Raw genomic sequence first — 25,542 nt, 5'->3', positions numbered from 1 at the left:
TATAATAGTATACCAGTGTGCAAACAGTGGAAGACAAAATTTTCAGTTTTAGCACTTTGGTTTCATGCTAAAAATGGTCAACAAAGTTGAAACAGAGCTCACAATGGTAGGTTTAGGCCTTTTAGAGAGAGACTTTAGTGCAAGTCTCTAGGGCACACATGTTCATTTAATAAAATCTGTAAGAACCTGCTTACTGAATGTCTTGGGACAAACCTTTTCGATAAAAGAGCATGGAATCCCTTAGCCTTCTTTTGTCATCACTAGAGTTGTCCCTTCTGAATGAGAGCTCTGATGAAGTAGCAGCAAATAAGAACCTGCACTGCCACTTCTTATGGCATTTACCTGTTTTGGCTATATACTTGTGAGGCTTAATCAGCACATAACTGTGGGAACTCAGCACATCACTTTGGATGTACGGAGCCTCCCAAGACCACCTCGAGGGCAGAGACCCCATCAGGGGGCTTGGAGATCTTGGCACGATGCCTGGAACACTTGGTGGCTGGATTTTGATCCTGTAAACGACTTGCCACCTTTGTATGAGAATTGGAAGGTCACACAGGTTTAAAGGGTGTATTTACAGGGTGCACACAGGGTGAAAATATAAGTTTTGAGATTTTTGGTATAAGGGTAATGGGGACAAGATGGAGGGAGCAGGGTGTGTCTCGTCCTTCTTTCTTCTTCTTGTTCTCCATCTTCTGCTGTGATGTTGGCACTTGGGGATTGGTTTAGAGTAGAAATGCACTGTCTAACATAGGTGATAGGTTTTGGGAAATAAAAGTAAATATGATGTACGTAGTTTATAGTATAAAAGGGCAGCACCGCCTCGGGGAAGACGGAACATACCTAATATAGAAAATGGATTACTTGGCACTGTGTACTAGCCACTGCCTCCAACACTTCATTTAAAACCTCAGGAGGACAGACACTGAACACCTGCTTGAGGTATCTGACAGATTCTGAAATCCTCCTCAGTAGCAGGACATTCAAACATGCATTTGTCACTATCTCTTAGTGCCTTTGACTGGTGTGGGAACTCTGCACATCACTTCGGATGTCAGGAGTCTCCCGAGACCACGTTGAGAGCCGAAACCCCATTGGGGGGCTCGGAGATCTTGGCATGATGCCCGGAACACTTCGTGGCTGGACTTTGATCCTGCAAATGAACTGCCAGTTTGGTATGAGGGCTGGAAGGTCACACAGGTTTAAAGGGTGTTTTTACAAGGTGTACACAGGGTGAAAATATAAGTTTTAAAAATTTTGGGATAAGGGTAATAGGGACAAGATGGAGGGAACAGGGCGTGTCTCGTCCTTCTTTCTTCTTCTTGTTCTCTGTCTTCTGCTGTGATGTTGGCACTTGGGGATTGGTTTAGAATAGAGGTGCACTGTCTAACATGGGTGATAGGTATTGGAAAGTAAAGGTAAATATGATACACATGATTTGTAGTATAAAAGACGACGCAGCCTTGGGAGCGGGCGGAGAGTGTTGTGGCTGCCTTGCTGGTCAGACCTCTGTCTGGCAGGGAGAAAATTCTATAGATAAGATACAATAAACAATCCGAAGATTGAACTCCAGAGAGTCCAGTCTCATTCTTCAGAGCCTGGGGCCGTTCCCCCGACTCACCTCGGGGCAGAGAACAAACCGCTGACCCCGAGAATAACCTTCAGATACTAAGCTTGTTTGCAAAATAGGAGGATGGGAGATTTCCAGACAATTACTGAAAAAGGACTGTGGGAGTGTTTTATTGCATTGTTCATTACAGCTGAGTCATGAAAGAAAGTATAGCAGACAAGGACTCTTAGAGTGAAAAAAACCTGTCAGCCTAAATATAAAAAAATGCTTCAAATCTCCCTGTTGCAGAGTCCACTTTGGAGCATCCAATGATTAAAATTTGTGAGCTAATAATGTGAAGGCCACTGAAGCCCCTGTCATGTGAAAGTCTGTAATGTGGACTTAACTTACCATTTGACCTTTTGTTCCTGGTGAACAGGATTTAAAATAGTCAGCTGAACATTTTTGGTGGGGTACAGTCAAACACACAGTGAAGCTAGAGGGTTCTGGTTTCTGTGCATTCTAGCTTTTCTAGGTTGCTTGTTACAGAGCAAACTGTCACTATGTCAGTCCCAGTGAATCCAGTGCACTACAGCAGAAGTAAATTCATTGTGTTCTCTGAAATAATTTGGTCCTTCCTGTTTGTTGTTTTCTTTAAGCTAAAATGAGTCATGGGGACTAAGATACACTATTGCATGCATGCAAAAACATAATACTGTTGAAGAAGTGTAATGGCCTTACCTGATTGTCAGAATTTCTTATGCTTGTTCGTAAACAGAGGGTCTGGTTGCATCCTTGCTTGATCTGCATGTTCTAACCCAGAACCAGTAGCTGAACTGCTGCCTGTGACTATTTGTTACTTGTGTTTTCCTGCTCCTCCTAGAAGAAATATTCTGAAGGGACCTAACAAATTGGAGGGGACTGATGTGTGAGGTGAAGGATGTTTCTGTTTGTGAATGATTCCATGTCACTTGCTAGGCTGAGCATGTGCCCAGAGTGCCCCATTCAACTGCTGGAGCTGGGCCTGGGCTAGAGCCAGGGCAGATTTGCACTATAGCTGTGAGATACAAGCTGTCTGGGGAAGGTCCTGTGTCCCCAGAAGGACCAGCATGGCTAATGAAAAAATGTATGAATGGCCAATCTTCTGCAACACCAATAGCCCTCTTAAAACTTCTGTGGACTTTCAAATCTAACTGAACCCCAGACTACCTGAAACTGAGGATAAAACAACTTATTTTTTTCCTCCTCCCTAATACAGACAGTCAACTTTTCTCTTTCCTTTTCTTTCCTTTTCTTTCCTTTTCTTTCCTTTTCTTTTTCTTTTCTTTTCTTTTCTTTTCTTTTCTTTTCTTTTCTTTTCTTTTCTTTTCTTTTCTTTTCTTTTCTTTTCTTTTCTTTTCTTTTCTTTTCTTTTCTTTTCTTTTCTTTTCTTTTCTTTTCTTTTCTTTTCTTTTCTTTTCTTTTCTTTTCTTTTCTTTTCTTTTCTTTTCTTTTCTTTTCTTTTCTTTTCTTTTCTTTCTTTTCTCTTCTCTTTCATTTGTTTGGTTTTGGGGTTTTTTTGACTTGAACGGTTCTCAAGAGTCATCACTCTTAAATTACTGTTTCTTCATTATTTCTCCTTTCAGCCTTGCAAGGATATATAAAGATGCTCAGGAGCTTTTACTGGAAACCCCTGAAATCCATGACCTTGGAAGAATCTGGGACGAACTGATCATTATGACTCAGTTTATGGAAACAATGAGAACTAATCCCGAAAGAATTGCAGGTAATTGTTGTGTTTATATCCTTTAGACTATTTAATTTTTCCTTCTGAGAGTTGGATAGTAGTTACTTTGGAGGCTGGCAGCATTATAATATATTTCACATGTAGCTGTTGCTCTGCTTACTGTTAGGGTAAGTTAAAATCTGTTAAGTGACAGACACCTGTAATTTAAAGGAAAGGAGAGAGGCAGTCATCTCCTTTTACAATCATCTTAAATAACAGTAGACAAAACTCAAAAAGCATGGATATTTCACCACACAAAGTAAAACATGGCTTAAGGAATGTCATTAATTATAATTAAAGTAAAAGCAGAAGCAGTGAGAAAGTTCACTGGAAGATGCAGAGGAATGGAAAATTAGGAACACGTCTGAATATATGCCAGGAGCATAGCCCAGAGAGGTGCTTAGAGGTACTTTGTCACAGTGTTAGCTAAAAAAGGTTTGAAACAGTGAAGAAGGAAACTCTTCATGATATGTTTAGAAAGCACTGAACACTTATAAACAGAATTGCAAATTCATTGCATTAATTTTTATTTAAAGCAACTTGCCAAACTCAAAACACAGTCCTGGGGAAAATAGGGAATGGTATAATTGTAAAATTTTTGGACTTGAAGTATAGAATTTGAAAAGGTGCTCCTAAAACTAAAGGTTTAAAAATGGTCTGGCTTTGTGAATTGATCTGTCCCATTCTCAAATCCTTAGTCACAGGAATAGCATTCTTATTAAAATTAGTCACTCTCCATATATTTTTAACAGAATGTGTATAAACCATCTGATACACATGGTCCACTATCCTATCAGAGGTTTATAACTAGAAGTAAAAAAGGGATTATCTCCTTGTAAACAACAGTGAGACAACCAAATTCCCCAGAATGTAAACAAGAACTCAAGTATAATCTGAGCTGTTGTTTGTACCCAGCCATAGAAATCAAACCTGATTATTTAGAGGGGAGGAAAAGCATGTCATGCCATGGGTTTGCTGTGTATTGCTAAGGGGCCACACCCCAGGGTTTAGGAAGCTGCCTTTGCATCCCATATCAACTTTACTCATGAAATATAGAGTACATTCCCACGAATCTTTTAACATGTAATGCTAATGCTCCTTCAGAATCTGTGGAATCTGTGGAGGTTTTAAATGTGTTTTACTTAAAAAAAAGATAGAAATTTGGAATTTCCTATTATATAACACAGTAAAAAAGTCAGTTCTGAAGCTTAACTTGAAGCTTAAATAAAACATGAATTACCATCTTTCTTCATGCAGCAAAAGTTACTGAAAGATTGGCTATTTAAGCTGTCTGTGTTTACAGCTCACTACTATTGCTTTTAAGTAACAATCTTAATCGAATAGCTGCAATGTTGAGCAAGGAAAAAATTGCAATGCCAGAGTTGTGATTGCCCCTTCTTCTGATTCCTGAAATCAGACCTGCCTCTTGAGTCCTCCTTCCTTGTCCCAGTCTCCCTTTGCTCTGACACTTTTGATGAGATGTTTTCTTGGGGGTGGCTTTTTCCTCCACACCTGCCTGGATGCCAGGAAAGGCATCAGTAAGAATATGAGGGACAGGCCCCTGCTATTGTTTTCAGTGTTTACTGCTTGAATAAATATGTGGAGAAACAAATGAAGAAGTTCTCAGACCCTGTAGCCTCAGGCCAGAATATGCTTAGTGCAGATGGAATTGTGGAAGTTAGTTGGCAAACTCTGATAAGACTCAGCTCACAGAATGGAGTGCATGTTTATCAGAAATGTCTAGTTACATTCCCTATGTCAGTAGGATACACACTGCTCCTGTCAGTTTCCATTGCCTGTTCTAAAGACTTGGAAAAGTACAGCTATTCAAGCATTCTTTACCAAAGTCTGTGGATGCTGTGTGAGGCACCTTTAATAAAGGTATAATTTAGTAAAGTTACAATAAATATTTGATGAACATGAACAACATTAAGTTTCCAAGCTTTTCTCTTGCACCATGCTGAGGCAGAGTTCTCACTGATAAGATTTGTAACAGAGATAAGTTTTAAAAGATGGAACTGTTTGACTTTAGGAACAGCAGTATTTTGGGTATTGTTACAGACAGTAGCAGGGAAATTGGTGGCCTCTTACATTTGTCTAATTTAACAGTGGGTGGTCTCACTGGTTTGCCTGAAGAGGACTTGTTAATCTAGTTTAATATGAAGCATAAGCTACACTTTTTGCTTCTCCAAAGAAATGGAGTTTTTTCTCATGAAAGATTTTCAAGGGTCACATTTGCAATTCTAGAGAATAAGGTTAACTAACTAAAATTGATTGCCAACAGTGATAAATTAGTGTAAATGTAAAGGGTTGACTGAAGTTATTTATGCAAGGCTCAGAAGAAAGGACACTAAGAACAGTAGCATACTTGAATCTGAACCTTTAAAATAAAGCATTACATCAGAAAAAATCTGACACTTTCAAATGCAGTCAGTGCTGCTTTTAATGTGTCCATTGCTGTAGCCCTAGTCTGAAAAATCTTTGAGAGATCAGATATGCAGAGCCAGAACACTCAGCATTTTCTGATTATCATTTCCCAACAAAGGATTAAAATGATTTTGAATTGCAAAAATAATTTTAGCCCCATTTAGTCACGACTAGATATAAGAGCCAAAGCACATTCTTTTTGCAGGTTTAAGCCAGGATATGAGCTGTTCTTTAACTTCCTTTGTTTGGTATCTCACTGATCTCCACATTCTTTTTTCATCCAGGAAGAGGAATACGAATTCTTGACATTTTGAAAGATGGGGAGACCCTCACTTCCTTCTTGCTAGAAAATGTTGGCCTCACAGATTTTGTTGTTTACCAGCTTATTAATGCTCAAGTGCGCCCTGAACAGGTGGGTAGAGTTTAACAGCTCCCAGGTCTTTATCTGTGAGGAACCAATCTCCTGGCTGTATGTGCAAAGTAGCCTCAGTGAAGGCCTTGGGCCCAGAATAACTGATGCCTTATGGGCCATTTGTACAATTTATCCGTTTGGTTTTTTTGAATCTAGAGGAAGAGAAGTTTGGTTTGTCTTTAAGAAACATTTTGAGTATACATTAAATATTAACAAATCATTAAATAAACAGCAAAATCCTGTTGTTGCACCCAAATAATGAGCATCAAGAAACAGTACTGGTAAGTACTGCATCCATCCCCATGACTGAAGACTTGACTCAAAAACATAAGGAAGCTGTTCATCCTTTTGAGGTAATAGTCCTGATGACAGAAGAACTACTGGAGGTTCTTAAAATATAATTTAAATTCTCTGCCCTAATGTCAGCATGGTAGCTTTTTGGTATTGTCTCACATAAATAGGTGGAAGGGGAGAAACAGACCCAGTTTCTTAGATTCTGATTGAAAAATAGATCTGCTGAGAAAATTCAGAGTGAAAAGTGCAGGTCAAATCCCTCCTGAAGCAGCTAAGCAGGGAACTATGTTTGACCAAGTCCAGGCTGTCTCTGTTTCTGCATGTACATGCTGTATATGCTGCTGCATGATGGCTGGGAGCTCTCTGAGGAATGCTCCATTAATGAATGAATGTTGCTGAATTGGAATTCTGGAACAATTTCTACGCTGCATTAGTGTGGGTGGAAGCAAGTGAATAATTGAGGCTGAAAGACACAATTCCTCTGTTTCTCTGCCACATAAAATGCAAATTCTAAGACTGTGTGTGGGCAGAAAGAAGGAGGGCATTCATGACCTTGCATGCAGTTCCTTTTGTGCATCACAGGTTCCAGTTGGTGTGACCAGTAGCCAAATTACTTATTTGCTGAATTCTTGATTGGTACCTGGGGAAACCCTCCCCTGTCCTCACTTTATCATAAAGCAATACCACAAGATCATACCAAAGCCAGTGTAAATTGATACATCCTATGCATTTTCACACTTCCATGTCAGCTGAGATGTTGAAAATTTGCTTCCTTGCTGCTTGTGACAAGGAGAATATATACAGATATCCTGCTGGGTTTCTGTTTTCCTATTAATCCCATACCTCTTCTGCACCAGAGGTCTGCTGTGTCAGGAGAACTGAGTGCTGCTGTGTTAGACTCTATTAGCTCCCCAGTGGCATTCATTCATCTCCTGCTAAAAATTCTGCTTGCCAGTGTATGCAGGACTGAAGTTTTCAACATCATCACCAAAAAAAGAATTATTGAAACCTGCTGGAATGTGGTGTCTTTCTGCTGTGTTTTCTGTGCTGATGTAGAAAGAGATGTAGTTCTCTTTATGCTGGAAATTAAAGAAATTGAGCATTGGTTAGAGGAAGCTGGAGGAGATCTGGTGTTAAATACCACTTTTGCTGCCCTCTATGCAGTTTCCTTGTTAGCAGTAATTACAGGGATGCAAGATCATCTCACCAGAGCTGATTTACAGCTATGAGGAAAGAAAGTGCTGTGAATACTTCTTTCAGGTGAAAATGATGCCGGTGAAAAACCAATATCACAATTTTAAAGACACAGCAAGAGAATTATTTTCGGTAACACTGCATTTTCTGTGGGACATAATTTGCTTCATTCCAATAGCCCTTCTTGATAAGCAAGTTGCTTGGGGTGGACTTCTGCATGGTTGAGGTGGAAGTTTCAGAGCCATGACTCGACCCTAGATCTATGGTTGTCTTAATCCTCAACTGTAATAGTTCATCTCCAGTTCTTCATGCTGCTCTGCCCTCTGTTAGCCTGCTTATTTCTGTACACCCCTTCCCCCTGCTGCTGATGGCACTGAGCTGATCAACCTGAAAGCAACTTGTTTACAAAAGCCTGACTGTTGCCAACAGCTGGCTGGAGATCTAGGTCTGAGCCGCCTGGGAGTCAGGAAATGACACACAGAGCTGCAAGCTAAACCTGATCAAACAGACAACTAGCTGAAAAAATAATTTGGACTTCATCTTGCCAGCTTTGGCTAAACAGTGACACATTGATTAAAAAAAAAAGTATTGAAGTTTCCCTCTGAGAGCCTGTTTTTTTGAGTAATTCTAAGATAAAGATAAGAAACTGATGTTAAAGCACAACAATAAGAAGTTCAGGAAAGATTGGCAGCAGCACAGCCTACCGGAAAAATTGGAAGGGCGGAGGTTTGATGTTTTTCTAATTCCATCTGTTCATGAACATTATTGAAATGCAGTTACAGTTTGTAAATAACAACTCCTTTTTTTTTCTTTCTGTGTTTATCCTTCTTAGTGATGTTAATGTCACTGTTTCCTCATTTCACAAGTCAAATCAAGGTTCCCAGGCTGCCTCCCTGTGCAGCCCAGTTTCATTGCAGTAGACCCTGTCTGATGAAGCGTGTATGGTTAAAAAATGCTGTTCTTACCACACACAACCCCAGGACATATGTGACCCAGCAAACATGCTAATTTTTTCACTGACATAAACTAACTTAATTCCAATTCAAATGTTCCAATTTGAGGGAGGGCAGGGGTGTGTGGTTTTGGAGGTTTTTTGCAAGACAGGCTGGATCTGTCAGTTGAATTTCTTCTTTTGCATTCTGCCTTTCTCCACACTGTCAAACTTGTGTTAACAATGCCTTTATAGCATTAGAGCTGTAGTGATGATAGTGCCTTTCAGATAATTCTAGAAATTCACATCCCTTTTTTGCATCATAAGTCCAAAATACATTCTGTGTGTAATTCAGAGGCCTTTCTTTTTTTGTCAACTGCTGCTCCATAAGCTGAAGCTCAGGGCAGTAATGGCAGATCAAGTTCAATGGTTTTCACACGTAAAATTTTGATAATGATGAATTTCCTAATTTGCTTAGATAAGAAATAAATATACATCTATGTCTGACCTGGGATAGGTGTGGTGTGTTTTTTCAATCCATATGTCTTAAAGACTGGAATGCTCAGCAGATTATTTTTCTAAAGAAAATTATTTTCCTGGGTAGATTTTGACAATTTCTAATAAGAAATTTAATAATTTCTTATTAAACTCATTTAGTCTAATGATATTGTGTCAGTGCATAGTTCTTGCTTGTCTGAAAGTCTGTGTTCATCTCAAACACAGCATGCATTTACAGTCATCACAGTGTTCTGAGCAGTGTTTTCCTTAAATTTCACTGGGAAAGGAGATGGACAGAGGATGGGAACATTAGCTTATGAGCAATTTCCAGGGCTACTTTTTATTATATTTTCATGTACTCTGTATATTATAATGTAAGTAGAATTTATTCATAGACTACAAAGATTCCATAACAACAATGTAAATCCCATGTAAATCTACTCGTTTCTATAGAGTTATTCTGCATTTACATTGGTTTAACTGTAAACTAATGCGTTCCCGTTAGTTGAACACTAAAGATAAAAAATTTGGGCTTTTTCTGTTCCATGTTTATGTTAGAAGTGGTAATCAGTAAATGGGTGTGATTTAATGTAGAATGGCTTTGTAAATCCTGGCTATGTGCCTGTGCAGAGTGACAGTGAATAATGGCTGTGGGAAGTGTTGCAGTGAAATAGTCATAACTGAAATAGAATGCTGAGGGAAATCAAGCTTGAGAATGAGAGGTATTGACCTTTTCTTTTTTTCTTAGAGCAAGTAACAGCAAAAATATAACTTACCTGAACATAAAAAGTAGAGTGATGTAGTGCCATCATTTGGTGCTGGGAAAATAATTTCAAACAAGCTGCAGCTATTCCTCCTTAGCCACAAGGATGGGTGGCATGGCTTCAGGTGTGCTTAGGTGTGAGGAAGGGAAGATGACTCACAGGGACTTTTGCAGTGAAAGGAAAGTCACAGAAGACAAAAAATGTGTCTGAAGGCAAGGTGATCTAGCACAATATCAAGTGAAAGTGATTCAAGGGTTGATGCTTCAGCTGACCACATCCCTCTGCCATTCATTAAAATTAGCAGGGGCTGATATCAAACTGTCCACTTTTGATAAATTTTTAATTTTTCCTGACAGTATGCAAGTTTCATAATAGTAAGTAAAACACTGGTTGTGTTTGCAGTTTGCCTACGGTGTCCCTAGCTTGACTCTGAAGGACATTGCTTGCAGTGAGGTGCTCCTGGACCGCTTTATTATCTTCAGCAGCCGAAGAGGTCTCCCTTCTGTACACAAGGCCATGTGTGCCCTGTCCCAGGACAGTCTACAAAGAGTAGAAGATGCCTTGTATGCAAATGTTGATTTCTTTAAGCTATTCCGGCTGGTAAGTATTAACACAATTAACCCTGCCTTAGGTTGTCTTTTTTTTTTCCCCTTATATTTCATTGCCCTTCAAGAATTTTTTTGTAATACATCGCCAATTTTCCAAATGGTCTTAGTTTATTTACCCCTGCAAATGTAAGGTTATGGATGTGTGATTGTTAACCTACCACCAGCAGGACACCAGATAGTTCTGAGTATGTTTTGGAATGAAATAGATGAAATTCACAGTACAGCAGAACTAAGAGATTCAAATGCAGTTTTTAAATCAAAGTTTGTGTTGTAATATTATCTGGTCTTTCCAGTCTGTGTAGCAAAACAGTGTGTGGCAAACCTATAGGGAATCATGAGGATTCTGGAAATACTGAATGCAGTCCATTCTGTCTTTGCTCTGTCCAGCATGACAGAATGTTACACTGCAGTCCAAGTCACAGTGCAGCTTGAGCTGGTGTAGCCATGTGAGCCGTTTTTAAAAAACCCAAACCAACCAAACTAGCAAGTTGTGCTGGCTTTCATCACTCTTTCTATAGAAGCTTTTCCTTACTCCTGTTAATTTTCTTTGCCCTTCTTTGTGTTCCTGTTTCTACTGTGACCTTGCTATGAATTCACCACTTCTGCAGCCTTGGTTTAGTATGGCAATATTATGCCACTCTATATATATGTATAAACATATGACTTTAAAGTATATAATAAAATACTAATGATATCAAATAAATAATTATAAAATGTCATCATTTTCTAGTATTTAATTTGTATTCTGCACACTGAGGTGATGCTTTCAGAGAACTATTAATAAAGGCTCCAAGGTCTCTTTCCTCATGATAGCAAACTTCAATGTCCATCACTGGGTACATATCTTTCATGTTTGTTTTCCCTATGATCTTGCTTTGCATTTTTCAACGCTGAATTTAATTTACTGTTTTTCACCTTTAATGTAATGTCATGAAACCATCACATTGTCAGTTTGCTTTATAGGAGCAGGCAGGATATATTAAAAACTCCTCAAGTTGCATAGGAAGTATTGGTCAGACTCTTCTGCCACAGCAGTGCAGCATTTAACATGGATTTTGTTCAGTTCTGATTTTCCAGAACTGGGAACAGAGGATGCCAGGAGCTGCAATTGACACACCAGCAAAACACTGTTAGATTATTTTAGCATTGATAGTCAGTCATTGTGCCCATATGATTTTACCAACCCTGATAAGAATCTGTCATCAGCTTCTGAGAGACGCTGTTTTCCATTCCTAAAAATATATTGTCTAATGTTTTCATATATCTTATGCTTGCCAGAAGTCACAGAGAATTAATACTACAGTTTTTCTAAACTAAATTTTCAGTATTTGAGGACTTCAAGTGAATATTCACAATGTACTGCCCAGCTTTTTTTACAGGTTTACAATCCCTGTTCCTCAGAGTTTCAAAAAGACCAGGTTAAGGCAGGTGCTCCAAGAACCCTGTATAATCTTTGCACAGACTGATTCCCCTCAGGAGACAGGAAAAAGTGTATTTTGAAGCCCTGCATGTATTCTTCCTGCCTGAATGTCAAGTGACAGATCAGAACACGCTAACATGAGCTTTCCATAAAAGCTCTTGCCTTTGTGACTCCCTGCCAGGTACCTACACAGTGCAGCTGTCTTCTGCTTTCTTAACCACCTACTGACTGAAGGGAATGGCAGGCAATCAGCAGGGTGTGTAGGTGTTTTGGGGGAAGGCTTTTTAGGGGCTTGTCTCATAAATATCACAGTCTAGCTATCTACAAGTCCAGCTTTGTATTTTGTTGTAATAGCAGAGGAAATGCCTGAGAAAGCCTCAAGAGTGCCAGCTCCAAGTGCATATGTGATTCTTTAGACAGCTGACAAAGAAGGATGCAGTGATGCAAACAAAGTGGTATGTGACAGCATACCGTGGTGTCACCTGTTTCTTTTAAGTCATTGATAAATAAAATGTTAACTTCTACTGAAAAGGCAGTTTGGTCAGTCTGCAGAAGCCTGGGAAAGTAATGGTTTCTCTCAGGTTTGACAAACAGTGAGGACCAGTCTGTCCAAAATCAGGAAGTTTCCGAAGTATAAAGTTCTACAAATTATTTACCTCCATGGCAAATGCGGGCTTCTGTATCAAACCTTAGCTAAATTTGGAAGTCACTAAGAGTCTGTAAATCTCACTGGAAGAATAGCCTCTGTGAGAAGCAGCTTCTCAGATGTCCCAGTTACTGCATACATCCTCCACTTTTGCACCTTTTTTCATGGTGGGCTTAGATGAACAGAACAAATCCCCAGATATATTTTGTTTCAGCCTTGTATTAGAAAGAACATTCACACAGACCTCTGTGTGTCTTGCACATGGGTACTGGATTTGTGGCCCCATAAGACAGGCTTATAAAATATTGTTCCAAATAACTCAAAGAATTTGAGCTACAGAGATGCCATTTGGATTTTCTTCTCATTGTTTTAACTGTTGTCATGTAGAAGGTTGTCCCTATTTTTAATGTATTCACAGCTTCCCACTGTGTTGGACAGAAACTCACCAGGTGCTGATCTGAAGGCTTGGGGGAGGGTGCTGTCTAATGTCTCCAAAGCAGTGCAAAAGGTAAGTGGTCTAATAATAGATTACATCACTTTTCTGTATAGCTCATAGTCCTCTTTTTCCTTTGTTGTTTTTATGTTCCAGTTACCTGCTCTACCAGAAACAAAATAGACTTGGGGAAGAGCTGATTCCTTAAAAATTTCATTCTTCTCTCATTGTAAAATAAATGCAGTTGTAAGCATTGGCAATTCTGAAGTGTATTCTTTTCTTCAGAAAAGATATGAAAGAACAAGAAGTGAAAATGGTGCCTGTGACCAGGGCAGAGAAGAGGAAAGGATGAGGTTCAGACTGCATTCACACTTTACCATCTGGGCACAACTGCGACCTCACCAGATACTTACTTGCTTTGAGGGCTGCCACTAACCAAGTCTTGTCTTACTGCAGCTGGCCAGGAAGCCAAGTGTTCAGGACCTTTTGAGGGTTCTGCAACCATTTCTACAAGATGGAAGGCCAGAATCCTTAGGCCACTTGGTGAGTTCCCTGTCAGATCTTTTCTGTGGCTACCCAGAAGGAGGTGGATCCAGAGTGCTTTCCTTCAACTGGTATGAAGATAACAACTACAAAGCTTTCCTGGGGATTGACTCAACAAGGAAGAAATCTGGTTATCTTTATGATAATACAACCAGTAAGTTTTCCCACCAATCCATTAAGAAACTCGTGACAGGTGCACCTTATGTTCAAGTACTAGCATAGAATGTTGCTTTTATAAATAACATTTTAAAGCAGTTAATTTAGGAAATTAGAGCCAGGTGAAATTATTTTACTCCATACTTAATTCATAGCTGAAAGCAGAGAAGCCCAGGACTTGACAACTGATAAGAATACCTATTTGTTTTTAATATGGAAGGCGTAATCATAGGCATGATCATGATTAAGACTGTTCCTCTGTTTTGTCTTCTATTATATGGAAGAACAAGAAGTTCCTGAAGAAGGTTCAGGAAAAGACAGTATGGCATTCTGGAATTCCTTTTCTCCAAAGTATTTTTCTAAACTTTTTTTTTTCCCCTAACTTGTTTGATGGCCTCGGGCACAGGAATTTAACAATCTCTCCATTCCAATAATAGTCAATTTGAAACATGGTGGCTGTTATTTTCCTGCATAAGAGTACATCTATTTTGTAGCAGTAATGTTCTACAGTATGATTACATTTTATATAGAAAATATTTGAATTTACCAATTTTTGTTGCTTTTATTTCCTCATTATTTATTTCCTCCTATTGTAATAGGATATAATGCAAAGAAGAACCAATTTTTTACCATTTGTTATTTTGTCTTTTTATTATGTCCCCTTCTGTTTGCTAGTTAGTTTTTCTCTACACTGAGCTCACCAGCAGTTTTTTCTGTGCTACCACTCATGTTATAGCTGGTAGTTCTGTGTCCCTTCTGCTATGATAGATATGATTGCATGGTGACAAAGTACAGATGGGCACTTTCCTTACAGAGACTCCTACCTTTCACTGTTCCTGTTAATACTTGGCTCTACTTATGCCTGAGACTTCCAAACAGGCCCAGTACTCCCTCTCTTCAACCAGGAAAAATTAATTGAATGCTGTCCAAGCAAACTAATTACTTCATAGTGTAGCGATAAGATAAAAATATTTACATTAAAATGTTTAATTTTAAATTATTGTAGGATCCAATTCTGAACTGTTCCGGAGTTCAACATCTAAGCCCACAGGATCAGCTTTGTATTAGTATCAGCTACAATACAAAGGAGCTAAGTCATTAGGAGTAGAGCAAATAAAGCTCAAACTGCTCAGTCAGTTCTGAGCTGTCTTGTTTCCTTCCATTTGAAATACCATGTAAATAACAGCAAATTTCAAATGGTTATTTATGTTTGCTTTTCCAATTTCCATAGCATATTTTACAACTCCAATATCTACTTAATAGTCTTTCTGTCTATTCAGTCATTGTACTTCTGCATTGCAGAATGTACTTTAACTCATTCAGATTCAAACTCTCTGCACTGCCACTAAAAAGCCCTGCAGGATGTTATGTGTGATAGGATTTTAGTAGGGTTTTACATAAAGACTGTCTTTCTTTCTGTCTTTAGCACCCTTTTGTAATGCATTGATCCAGAACTTGGAATCAAACCCTTTAACCAAAATAGCCTGGCATGCTGTGAAGCCCCTGCTGATGGGAAAAATTCTCTTTGCTCCTGATTCACCTTCTGTACGGGAAATTGTAAAAAATGTAAGTTTTGAAATACAAAAGTGTATATTTCTAAAAAACTGTATCCCAAAAACATCTTTTGAAAAACAGTCACCAGTGACAGTGAGCCTAATCAGATTTTCTTCTCAAAACTCCATTTGTTCTGATGGTCCTCAGAGGAAGGACAGGTACTCTGTTTAAAAAACAGGAGACAGGTCTTCACTGATTCATCCCATCTTGGTCCATCCTGCATGGTTTGTCCAGCTCACCCAAGCAGTTTTTTGTTGGCATGATTCCACATTTACACCAGCAAGTATAGTAATATTTATTTTACAGAGGTAGGAACATGAGCAGCTCTGTGCCAGTAAATATTTAAATGGAGCAACTGTGAGACTTAGATAAGCTTATTGAGAACTAACACTGAGATATTGCAAACCAATAGCAACATCATGGTTTATTATTTTATCTTTTGAATGCATAAAGAATTTTCACTTCATTAAAATAGGATGGAACCTGGACTCTTCAGCAAAATGCTTGAAGTTGGGTGAAATTAATCTGAGCAGTTAATCAAGGTTGCATAGACCCAGGTTTTGGCCACCTCATAACCAGCAATTCACTACTCCAGAGATCTGTACAAGGCACAGAACTGCTTCTCAGATTTCACACAGAAAAACATCAGATTTACAGCAGCTCAGCATTTCAGGTCTTAATAACATAGCTATGGGAATATCTGTCTTTTACAGCTGCCTTCCATTAATTCATCTATTCACATCATCATCTTCCTTTTTAGTTCTTAATGGAGAGAGATAGTCAATGGAAAAATTCTAAATAATTCTACTGAAAATCTGAGTATTGATTGGAATTAAAATTAACTAGGCTTAATGTGCAATTGTTTTTCCGTTACATATACCACAGAATTTTATCCTAAGTGAATTTGATTCTGTCTGGATTTCAGAGATTCTTTTTCTGATGGTTATTAAATCTTCTGCTATTTTAACAAGTTGGATAAGTTTTGAGGGTAAAAAATACAGCTGTCTAAGTTAGATGTTCCCCTGTTGCCAAATCCTGGATAGATCATAGACAGAATTTATATTCTGTCTATCTCCTTAGATTTCTAACATTCTTTTCTGCTGTTTTTTTCATCAGGCAAACTTCACTTTTGAGGAACTTGAACGCCTCCAATTGTTGACCAAAGCTTGGGAGGAAGTAGGACCTCAGCTGTGGTACTTCTTTCAAAACAGCCTGCAAATTAACATGATCCGTGTATGTTATAAATTATCAAAGATCCTCAGTAAGAGTAGCCTTTCACCATCTTTTATTTTTATTCATGGAGAAGACAATTAATTTGAAAGGTTTGGCCAGAAGCACAGCCTTTGCAGCAAGGAAGCTGTGGCCTTTAAGTCTGTTGGCTGCTGGGCTTGGTTTGAAGGCAAGTCATAGATGCATCACATCATCCCTGTGGCAAAAACTCAGATCTGGGCAGTCAAGAATCTGACTAATGATTTCTTAGCAAAGGCAGCAATTGCTGCCCCCCTGCCTCCCCAAAATGTCTTTCAAGAACAGACAACTTGATTTTCTTGAATTCTATATAGGCAAAGAAGGCAGTAAGACTATACTTTTTCTGGGCCAGACAGAAATTTATTTTGGGATATTGCTTACTTCTGCATCATTTAGATTTGACTTTGATCAGCTGCAATTACTACCTGTAGTTAAAGTTTATAAAGCAGTTCATACTAGAAAAGAAACATTTGGTTTCCTCATTTTTCTATATTGTATTAGACATTTATAACATTTATCCTCTTGCTTATAAGGAAATAATGCAATAAGTAGTCAAGGAAAAATTTCTTTTCATCCATTCTTCAGGTCACACGTCCAGTTATGCAATAACCCATTTGTAAAATTGATTCTTTAGCGTACCTTTTTGTCCTTGTTCATGTGTTGAAAGAGTTATGGAAATGGAAACCTGTCTAACTAAACAGGGCATGGAAAGACAGTCATTGTGACAAAGCTGTCATATTTTTCTTCAGGACTCTCTGAAGCACCCTACAGTGAGGGACTTCCTGAACAGCCAGATGGGTGCAGAAGGCTTCACCGCAGAGCAAATCATCAACTTTCTGCACAATGGCTCTTCAAGGAGCCGGGAGAAGGGAATGCTGGACTTTGACTGGCGGAACATCTTCAGCACTGTAGACCAAGTTCTGCGTTTGCTCAGTCGGTATTTGGAGGTAAATTTAGCCCTGCCCCTTCCGGGAGTAGTTGTAGAGGAGATCTTTAAACCAGTTAGGCAGTACTGGGATCTGTGGACAAGAAAGTTAAAATCATAAAATATTTTTTTGTTTCAAGTTGAATCTCATTATCAAAACCATGTATTTAGAACAATACAGTGACACAAGTAGATGAATACTTATTATTTTAAAAAGTTCAATTTGATGGTCTTCAAATGCTTTACTCAAAATGCTGGTTGAATGTTTGAACACATTTCAATGCTGAGAGGCAGAAAGTGAATGCAAAACTTCAAAGAATTGGATTTTTGTAAGTATTAATAACCAGCAGGTCACTAATTTCAGCAAGGTCAGGAGCAGAGGAACAAACAGTTCTTTGCTAAGTCCCCTTGCAGATTTTTAAGCACCTGATCAAAATTCCATTGAAACCAATGAGGGAGTTTCCACTTGTTCTGTGGTCCCTTCTGACAAGATGTCTGTCTCTTTCCTGCAATCTGTACCTCTCTTCTCTAGCACGTTGTTTTCAGTGGTGCCTTCTGAGGATTTTTGAGAGAAAATTGGTACCAGTTATAGGCAACAAAATTAAGCCTAACTCCTAATTTCAATCCAGTTCAGTCTAAAAGACCATTTGTCCCTATCAAGAAGGCAGGCACCGAAAGTTTATCTGCCTTCCTACAGCTAGTACAAGAAGGAACAATAAAGGCTTTGCACAAAGCTCTGCTGATTCATTTGATGATCTTTTTGTATCATGTTAGCAGAATTATTTCTTGTCAAACTGGGCGAAATATATTGTGTGCAGCAGGTCAGTGCTGGAACATCAGGAATATCAGAACAGTTACTGTACCTGTAATAGATCTTTGTGTCCTAATGTTCTTTGTAATGAGCTTATTCTTTAAAGTCTGCTGTTTACACAGAGTTGTAAGCACTTGAGAATGTTTTCCCTCTGTGCCAGACATAATGGCAACAAATACCTCCCTTTGGGGAATAGTCTGCTCCTTACCTCTATAGTATGCAATAAGGACAGTGTGTTGCCAGCACCTGTCTTTGGCAACTCCAGGTCTCTGCTGCAAACTCTGATTCAGCTGAGAATCCCACAAATTATGCAGTGGCTGCTTCTCCTCACCACCCCAAGAATTTCCTGTTCTTCCCTTTGTAGTTGATAAATTAGTTTTGATATAGTGAGATTTATGAAGACACAAACTGAGTTCAAATTCACTGGGGGACAAGAAAAGCCTAGGTAGAGCATACAGCCTTTGTTTTGAATTCAATTCATGTTAAGAGAAATAAATTCTAGCTTTGGCTCGTAGATTACTATATAAAATACCTTCTCACTTTCAAACTCTGTCAATTATTGCAACACTCCCATCTTGCCCTATGTTCTTATACAAGCTTTGATTTCACTCTACTCATGGAGAAGATCTATAAGCATTTGTGTTTTGTGTTTTGAACACTTGCAGCTTCCTTTACTGGACCCCTGGATAAGAGCCTATGCTGCTCCTCAGCCCACTCCAGGCACTGTCTGTTCTGCAGTGAAAATCTAGACAGGTTCAGTTGCTGTCACTATCATTTGCCACTATCATTCCCACAGATTCCCCTGGAGAACTGTCTGAGTTCTTCAGCAGCTGAAATAAGTATCTTGAAAATAATTCCTCCTGATAAAGAAACAACAAATAATCCTCCAGACCCTGCAAAGACACAGTTCCACAGGAGGGGTTTGCTTTGCACACACTGCCATTTTTGCAAGAACTCAACTGAATTCCTAAATTCAGTTAACACCATGTGGGATAAATGTATCCCAAAAAAATTAATGCAACATGAGCCATCGGTCTGATTTTCTTTCTCTTCTGTCATGCAAAGTTTTCTGCCTTATTTTGCTTTCTGATATGAAATTTTACATATTTTAGTTTCCTGAAGCAAAAGGGAAAATGAACACCTACAAACACTAGGAAGAATAAAGCCACAAAATAGTGTTATCAATTTAAGCACTGTTCTGTTGTGATTTAGAAAATGTATTTTCATATAGATCCCATTAAGCTGTGATAGTACAAGTTTTAAGGGAAACATAGCATGATTTCTCACAGGGAAAGGTTAAGTAAAGGAGTCTTTAAGATTAAATAACAAGTACCAGTATGAGCCCTTTGATGTAGACTAATTTTTAATTATTGGCTTGCAAGAAATGATCGAGGAGATAAGATCAAACAAGTTAGCCTGTTGGAATTTTATGAAGCAAAGGAATTCAGTAAGTATCTTTCCAGTCAATCAGGGTTTAAATACTTCTACTCTCTGTTAATATTTTGCCAGTTCTGAGGGGCAGAAGCTAAATATATGAACATAAATCTGTATTTTTACAGACAACTAATGCTAGAGTTTATAGCATTCACAATCTGTGTTTTACAATGTCTGCTAAGTAGGACCTAAATGGAGGAACATAGAGAACTTAGGTTTTGAAGAATTTTTGTCTTGTATATGCATTGATAAGAATACAATTTGTAGTAATGACAGAGACTAAGAAAGAATACTTTTTTTTAATTGAGATAGCCAATAAAAATTACATGTTAACTTAAGTCAGCAGGTAAATCATGTGTCAGAATTCAGCAGGGACGTAATATGACCAGTTAGATAAATCAATTACTTGTCTGCTGTTACATAGGAATAAACGTTGAAATACCTAAGAGACATTTATATTTAAATGTATGCTCTGACTTTTCCTAGTGCTTTACTTGACAAAGTGCTTTTCATCTGAAGTCCACAGCCAATGTTCTTTCCTTACAGATCAGTCATCCTTTAGCTGTCTAGTATTCACTCAGGCACTTCCTGGGCTGAAGAAGGGAGGAGAGAGTCAACTTTGAATAGTTTCATCATAAAGCTGAAAATAACAACAGTTTCAGTTGAACCTACTTTCCTTTTCTATTTTCAACCACTGGTGTTTGCTTTAATGTATACCTCTTAGTATTTTAATCCCATGGAAGTTTTCTCTTTGTAATTATTTGTAGTGTTTGACCTTGGATAAATTTGAAGGTTATCTTGATGAAACTCAGCTGACTCGTCAAGCCCTTTATCTGCTGGAGGAAAACAAATTATGGGCTGCTGTGGTTTTTCCAGACTTAGAACCTACAGCCAGCAGTCTCCCACCACATGTGACATACAAGATCCGAATGGACATAGACACAGTGGAGAAAACAAACAAAATCAAAGACAGGTATTTACCTGATAGTGGTTTCTCAGTTCTTGCCTGCCATAATATAAATATGAGAGACATAAGGGTGTTGCAGCCTGTGTTGGATACATATGTAAAACCCAGCTGTATTTGTTAATTGTTATTGTGTAGTGCAGCACATGCAGTGCACTACCATCTCCAGTTACCAGGTACTAACATAAATGGTATCACTCTTGAGACAAGCCAAGCAGTGGGTAGGTGCAGGAATACAAGGAAAAGGGATGATTCTGCTCAGAATCTGTTCAGTAACCTGCTTCAGTTTATAGATGGCCCCACCATTGGGAAAGACAGACTAGAAAGTCCTGCATGGATTGTGACTCAGCTCTCCTCCACCTGGACAGCAGAGCTCTGCTGTTCCTCCTCAAGTCCCCACCAAATAGACTCACTTAAAGGGATATCATTTCTCAGGATTGTCTACAGAAGAATATATTGGTATCTGGTAGTTGCAATTCCAAATACAGTTATTTCTATTCTAGAACACTTATTCACTTATTCTGCTATGGGACTAATTTAAGTACATTTTAGGCCAAAATTGGTATTCCAAGTCAGTGCAGAGAAAAATGAAAAAAAAAGAGCCTTCCACTTTCTTAAGTAATACGGTTTGATAGACCAAAGTCTAGAAAAGACAACTCCAGGCAGTGTCCCTACAATTTCAGTTGCTATGATTAATCAGTTAATTAATTTGCTCCACAACCCCTTCCCTAAAGTCACTGCTTACCCAAATTATTTCCATGTGAATTTTCTTTTGAGGTACTGGGATCCTGGTCCAAGAGCTGATCCTGTTGATGACTTACGTTATATCTGGGGAGGCTTTGCATATCTCCAGGACATGATTGAGCATGGGATTATAAAGACCCAGAGCAGCACTGAAGTGCCATTGGGAATTTATCTGCAGCAAATGCCATATCCATGTTTTGTGGATGATGTGTGAGTAAAAGCAGTTTGTCTTAATTCTGTTGAATACTTGGATTGTTGGATGGTTTAAGATTCTCAAGCACCAGAATTAACCCTAAGTTATGAATGCCCTAAGGTATAAATGCAAGAGTAATTGAGACACAACTGAATTAATTTGGTTTTTTCCTTATCCTGTCATAACCCAGATTCCACAAGCCACCTTTGCCAAGATTCTACCCGTAATCCTGATCTTGGCCTTTGTTTCATCCAGTGTCCAGGCCTTAAATGAACTCAATACACCAGCGCCTTAAAAGCAGCAGTTTTCTTCCAGTTTTCTTCCCTGTTCATGGTGTGCCTGCTCCAATGCTGCAGTCTGTGATATTGCAGCTGTCCTGGTATACTTTTCTCTCTCTCAAAAAAAAGGCATTAAAGAAATCTTTTCATAGTTCTGTCTGTGTGCTCTGTGCAGGCAAGTGCTACTACTTTTGATAAAAGCAAGTTGCAGACACATAGATTGACCTGTCATTCCCATCACTCATTATGTGTTGGTCTGACAAAGCATCACCCTGGCAAGCCTGCTGTCTAGTTCTTCTCCACTGAGAACATTGCAGAAGCAGAAACCACATCTGTGCAAAAGTTCTCTGAAGCCTGCAGTGGCCACATGCAGTTCAGGTTTGGTATCCAAGCTCAGTGATGGCCTCTGAAGAGATCCTGCTCAAGGGAGGCAAGTGCACCCTCATGGGAACCTGCAGGCAGTGCTGTGCCTGGCCTAGTGCTGGTTACATTTATCCATCCACAGGCAAAACTCAGTGTGTCCCCAACCATATGACAAAAGCATGGGTTTGTTTCTCCAGACAAGATTGCTTTTCAGGAATTTTTTGGTGAAAAAGTGAAGATTTTCCCTTTGTTTTGAAACTGGCTTAGCTTTGATAGCATATGGCAAAAACGTAGTTCTGTAGGGCTCAGACTTAGGAAGCTGAAGACTTTTTGCTCCTTGCCTTTAGCAACTATGAGCTTTTGGCCTTTAAACAATCAACACTGGATTCCATAAACCCAATAATACATAGCAGTGTTAATTAGTAGTATTAAACAGCGCACATAAGGATGAACAAGTACCCTGGGAGCCTGAATAATAAAACCATCCACATCAATCCTAACTAGGGAGAGGGAGATGTATTCCCTCATCTTCTTCACCAGATAACTCCCCCGGCACAGCAAGGCCATCAATGCCAGGGAGACATTGTTTATGTTAACACATTCCCAGACTCAGCAAAATGAAGAGACAAACAGCACAGCTGACAAACTGTGTCCTGCACAGGACCTTGCTTAATAACTCCTGTAACTATAGCATGCTTAATAGAAAACTGACTCTGGCTCAGCCTGCATTGCGTGCCAAGGGCAGTGGTGAGTTGGCTGTGGCTGGATGCCAGGTGCCCACCAAGCCTCTCTATCACCCTCTTCCTCAGCAAGAAGGGAGAAGAAATTAAGATGGAAAAGAACTCATGGGTCAAGATAAGGCTCTTTGCTAAAGTTAAACCAAAAAATAACCCAAAGATTCATTCACTATTTCCCATCCAGTAATGTCCAGCTGTTTCCTGGGAAACAGGGATTCAGCATGCATAGCAGTTGCTTTGGAAGACAAATATTGTAAATATCAAATACCCCCCCCCCCGCCACTTTCTCCTCCTTTTCCTTAGATTTTATATCTGAGCAGACACAATATGGAATATCCCTTTGGTCAGTTTGGATCAGTTGTAGTGGTTGTGTCCCCTCCTAAAATTCTGCCTACCCCCTGCCTAGTGGTGAAGTGGGAATGCTGGAGAGACAGCTCAGATGCTATGCCAGCACTGCTCAGCAGCAGGCAAAACACTAGTGCATTCTCAACACCTTTCTAGCTATCCATGCAAAGCCCAGCACTGTGAGGGCTGCTATGGGGAAAGTTAACTCTATCTCAGCTAGATCCAATACCCTGACTCATGGTTTGTATGAATTTCAGCAGCCTTGCTGGCAGCATATGATGCTTTTAATGACTAATTTGTTTATTTCTCTTGTCAGTGAATCTTTGGAGCAGAAAGACAGTGACACTCCCATATTGTTAACCTTAACATATGTCTTAAAATATTCTTTGTAGATCATAGTAAAAGCATATGGAAATTCACTGTGAAGAAAGATGTATTTTCATGAGGCACTAAATATTTTATAGCCTTCAATAACCCTTAGAACCTCTTTGTAAAATAGAAATCACATTCATCTGACTCATGGGAATGCAGAAACCATTACTTTATTAATATTTAGGGTGCTTGCGAGGTTTACTAGTAACACTCTATTGATGTTTGGACTGAGACTTTACAGTTCTGTATTTCATTAATGCACTCTTCCCCACTCCTTTTCCTTTTTGCTTTTCATCTAATATTTCTCTGTTTTACCTAAATTTAATTTATTCCTTCTTGCTTTGGTAGCTTCATGATCACCTTAAACCGCGCCTTTCCCATCTTCATGGTGCTGGCTTGGATATATTCCGTCTCCATGACTGTGAAGAGCATAGTGCTGGAGAAAGAAATGCGTCTGAAAGAGGCCATGAAGAACAGGGGCATAACCAACGGCGTGATTTGGTGCACTTGGTTCCTAGACAGCTTTTCCATGATGGCTGTGAGCACATTGCTCCTCACAGCTCTGATTATGGTAAGGATTGCTACTCTCAAACTCACTCTTGTGTTTGCACTCCTGATGCCAGTTTGCTGTTGAGAAGGAATAGTAGCCATTGACAGGGAGATGTGAATGGGGGAGGCCTGTTCTGTTCACAGCAAAAGCAGGCACATTCTTCTAAGCAGACCTCATAACAGCATCAGCACTTGGCAGAGACAGAACAATAAATGCACTAGTAAAGATTTATTGTGGGATCATAAAAAATACATCAGGCTGGGTACTCTGTATATAGTATTTTCTGTAGGCAGATGCAGATCTCCCAATAAATAATAAGTGTTGTTTTAAATCAAAGAGATAATAGTTTGCAGAATTTTAATCTTGTAATTCAGTACCTATCATTAATTTTTAATATCCAGTGCTTGTCTGCTTAGAAACTGAGCAACTATTTCAATGGAAAAAGAGACTGCAAGGACAGAACTTTCAGGAAAACCTAAAAAAGAAAATCCACCTTTTGCTCCAGTGATTCAGAATTACTGTATTTTTATAACTTTTCAGGACAGTTCAGATGTTGTCTCTGAGGGCTACCTTTTGTCTCCACTACCTGAGAACCAAGCTTTATATTAAGAGCTTGCTGCTATGTTTTATCATATAAATGTATAGCATTTTGATAAGGAAGAATGCCCTTGCATCTTTTCTCATGTGGGGAGCTGGATTGATGTAAATACATAGTTAGGGTTCAAGCTGCTCTGTCTTGCCAGCATGTCCTGATGAGTTGTTGCAGTTCCTGGTGTTTCCATTGCAGCTTGAGTGGATAGAGAAAGCTCACTTTATTTGCTACACTGATTTAATTAAAAATCAGAGGGTAATTAATATCAGAGGAATGTGCTTGTACCTGTAATTCACTTTCTTTCCCATATTTCACTATGCCAGTGTGAGGCACCTTTGTAAATATATTCTTATATTCCTGTTGATAAAGAAATCAGTCTCTAAGGCCCAGTGGGATGTTGCAACCATGCTGAGACCTATTTATAGCCTGAAAGACCTATTTGAGCATTATATAAATTGACCTAATAAATAGGTATCAACATTGGTTTTAAAGACTACATAAATAATTGGCAAGAGTCCCTGTTCTTCTTGAGAGAGAGAGCATTTAATCCACAAAAGCTCTAATGAAGACAGGTCAATAAAAGTTCAGCCAGTGGGTCAGTTAATACACATGGATCTCTGAGAAAATGCATTTGGATTCCTCAGATGTGATATGCTTCTGTTTGAATAACATCCAGGTGCAGAAGCTTTATAATTTGCCTGTGGTTTTATTGTGGGTTTTTTAAGATGTGTTTTGTAACACTTCCTTACATTGTCTTTTCTGTACATCAAGCAAGTGGATTGAGGGGATGGT

At 38.9% G+C, this 25,542-nt stretch overlaps 1 protein-coding gene across 1 annotated transcript in view; it reads left to right on the top strand.

Annotated features, from left to right (window-relative positions):
- Positions 1-25,542, top strand: part of ABCA4 (ATP binding cassette subfamily A member 4) — a 62,600-nt gene that overhangs the window by 3,439 nt on the left and 33,619 nt on the right. Inside the window, exons 4-14 of the mRNA XM_005422132.2 lie at positions 3,175-3,314; positions 6,026-6,153; positions 10,237-10,434; positions 12,927-13,016; positions 13,398-13,638; positions 15,067-15,206; positions 16,311-16,427; positions 17,192-17,389; positions 20,380-20,585; positions 21,354-21,530; positions 23,957-24,179. Coding sequence (XP_005422189.1) covers positions 3,175-3,314; positions 6,026-6,153; positions 10,237-10,434; positions 12,927-13,016; positions 13,398-13,638; positions 15,067-15,206; positions 16,311-16,427; positions 17,192-17,389; positions 20,380-20,585; positions 21,354-21,530; positions 23,957-24,179 — 1,858 coding nt within the window. The remainder of the gene's footprint in view (positions 1-3,174; positions 3,315-6,025; positions 6,154-10,236; positions 10,435-12,926; positions 13,017-13,397; positions 13,639-15,066; positions 15,207-16,310; positions 16,428-17,191; positions 17,390-20,379; positions 20,586-21,353; positions 21,531-23,956; positions 24,180-25,542) is intronic.

The sequence above is a fragment of the Geospiza fortis genome, unplaced genomic scaffold (genome assembly GCF_000277835.1).
Source record: "Geospiza fortis unplaced genomic scaffold, GeoFor_1.0 scaffold403, whole genome shotgun sequence".
Classification (NCBI taxonomy): domain Eukaryota; kingdom Metazoa; phylum Chordata; class Aves; order Passeriformes; family Thraupidae; genus Geospiza; species Geospiza fortis.
This window is presented reverse-complemented; position numbering and strand designations above follow the sequence as displayed.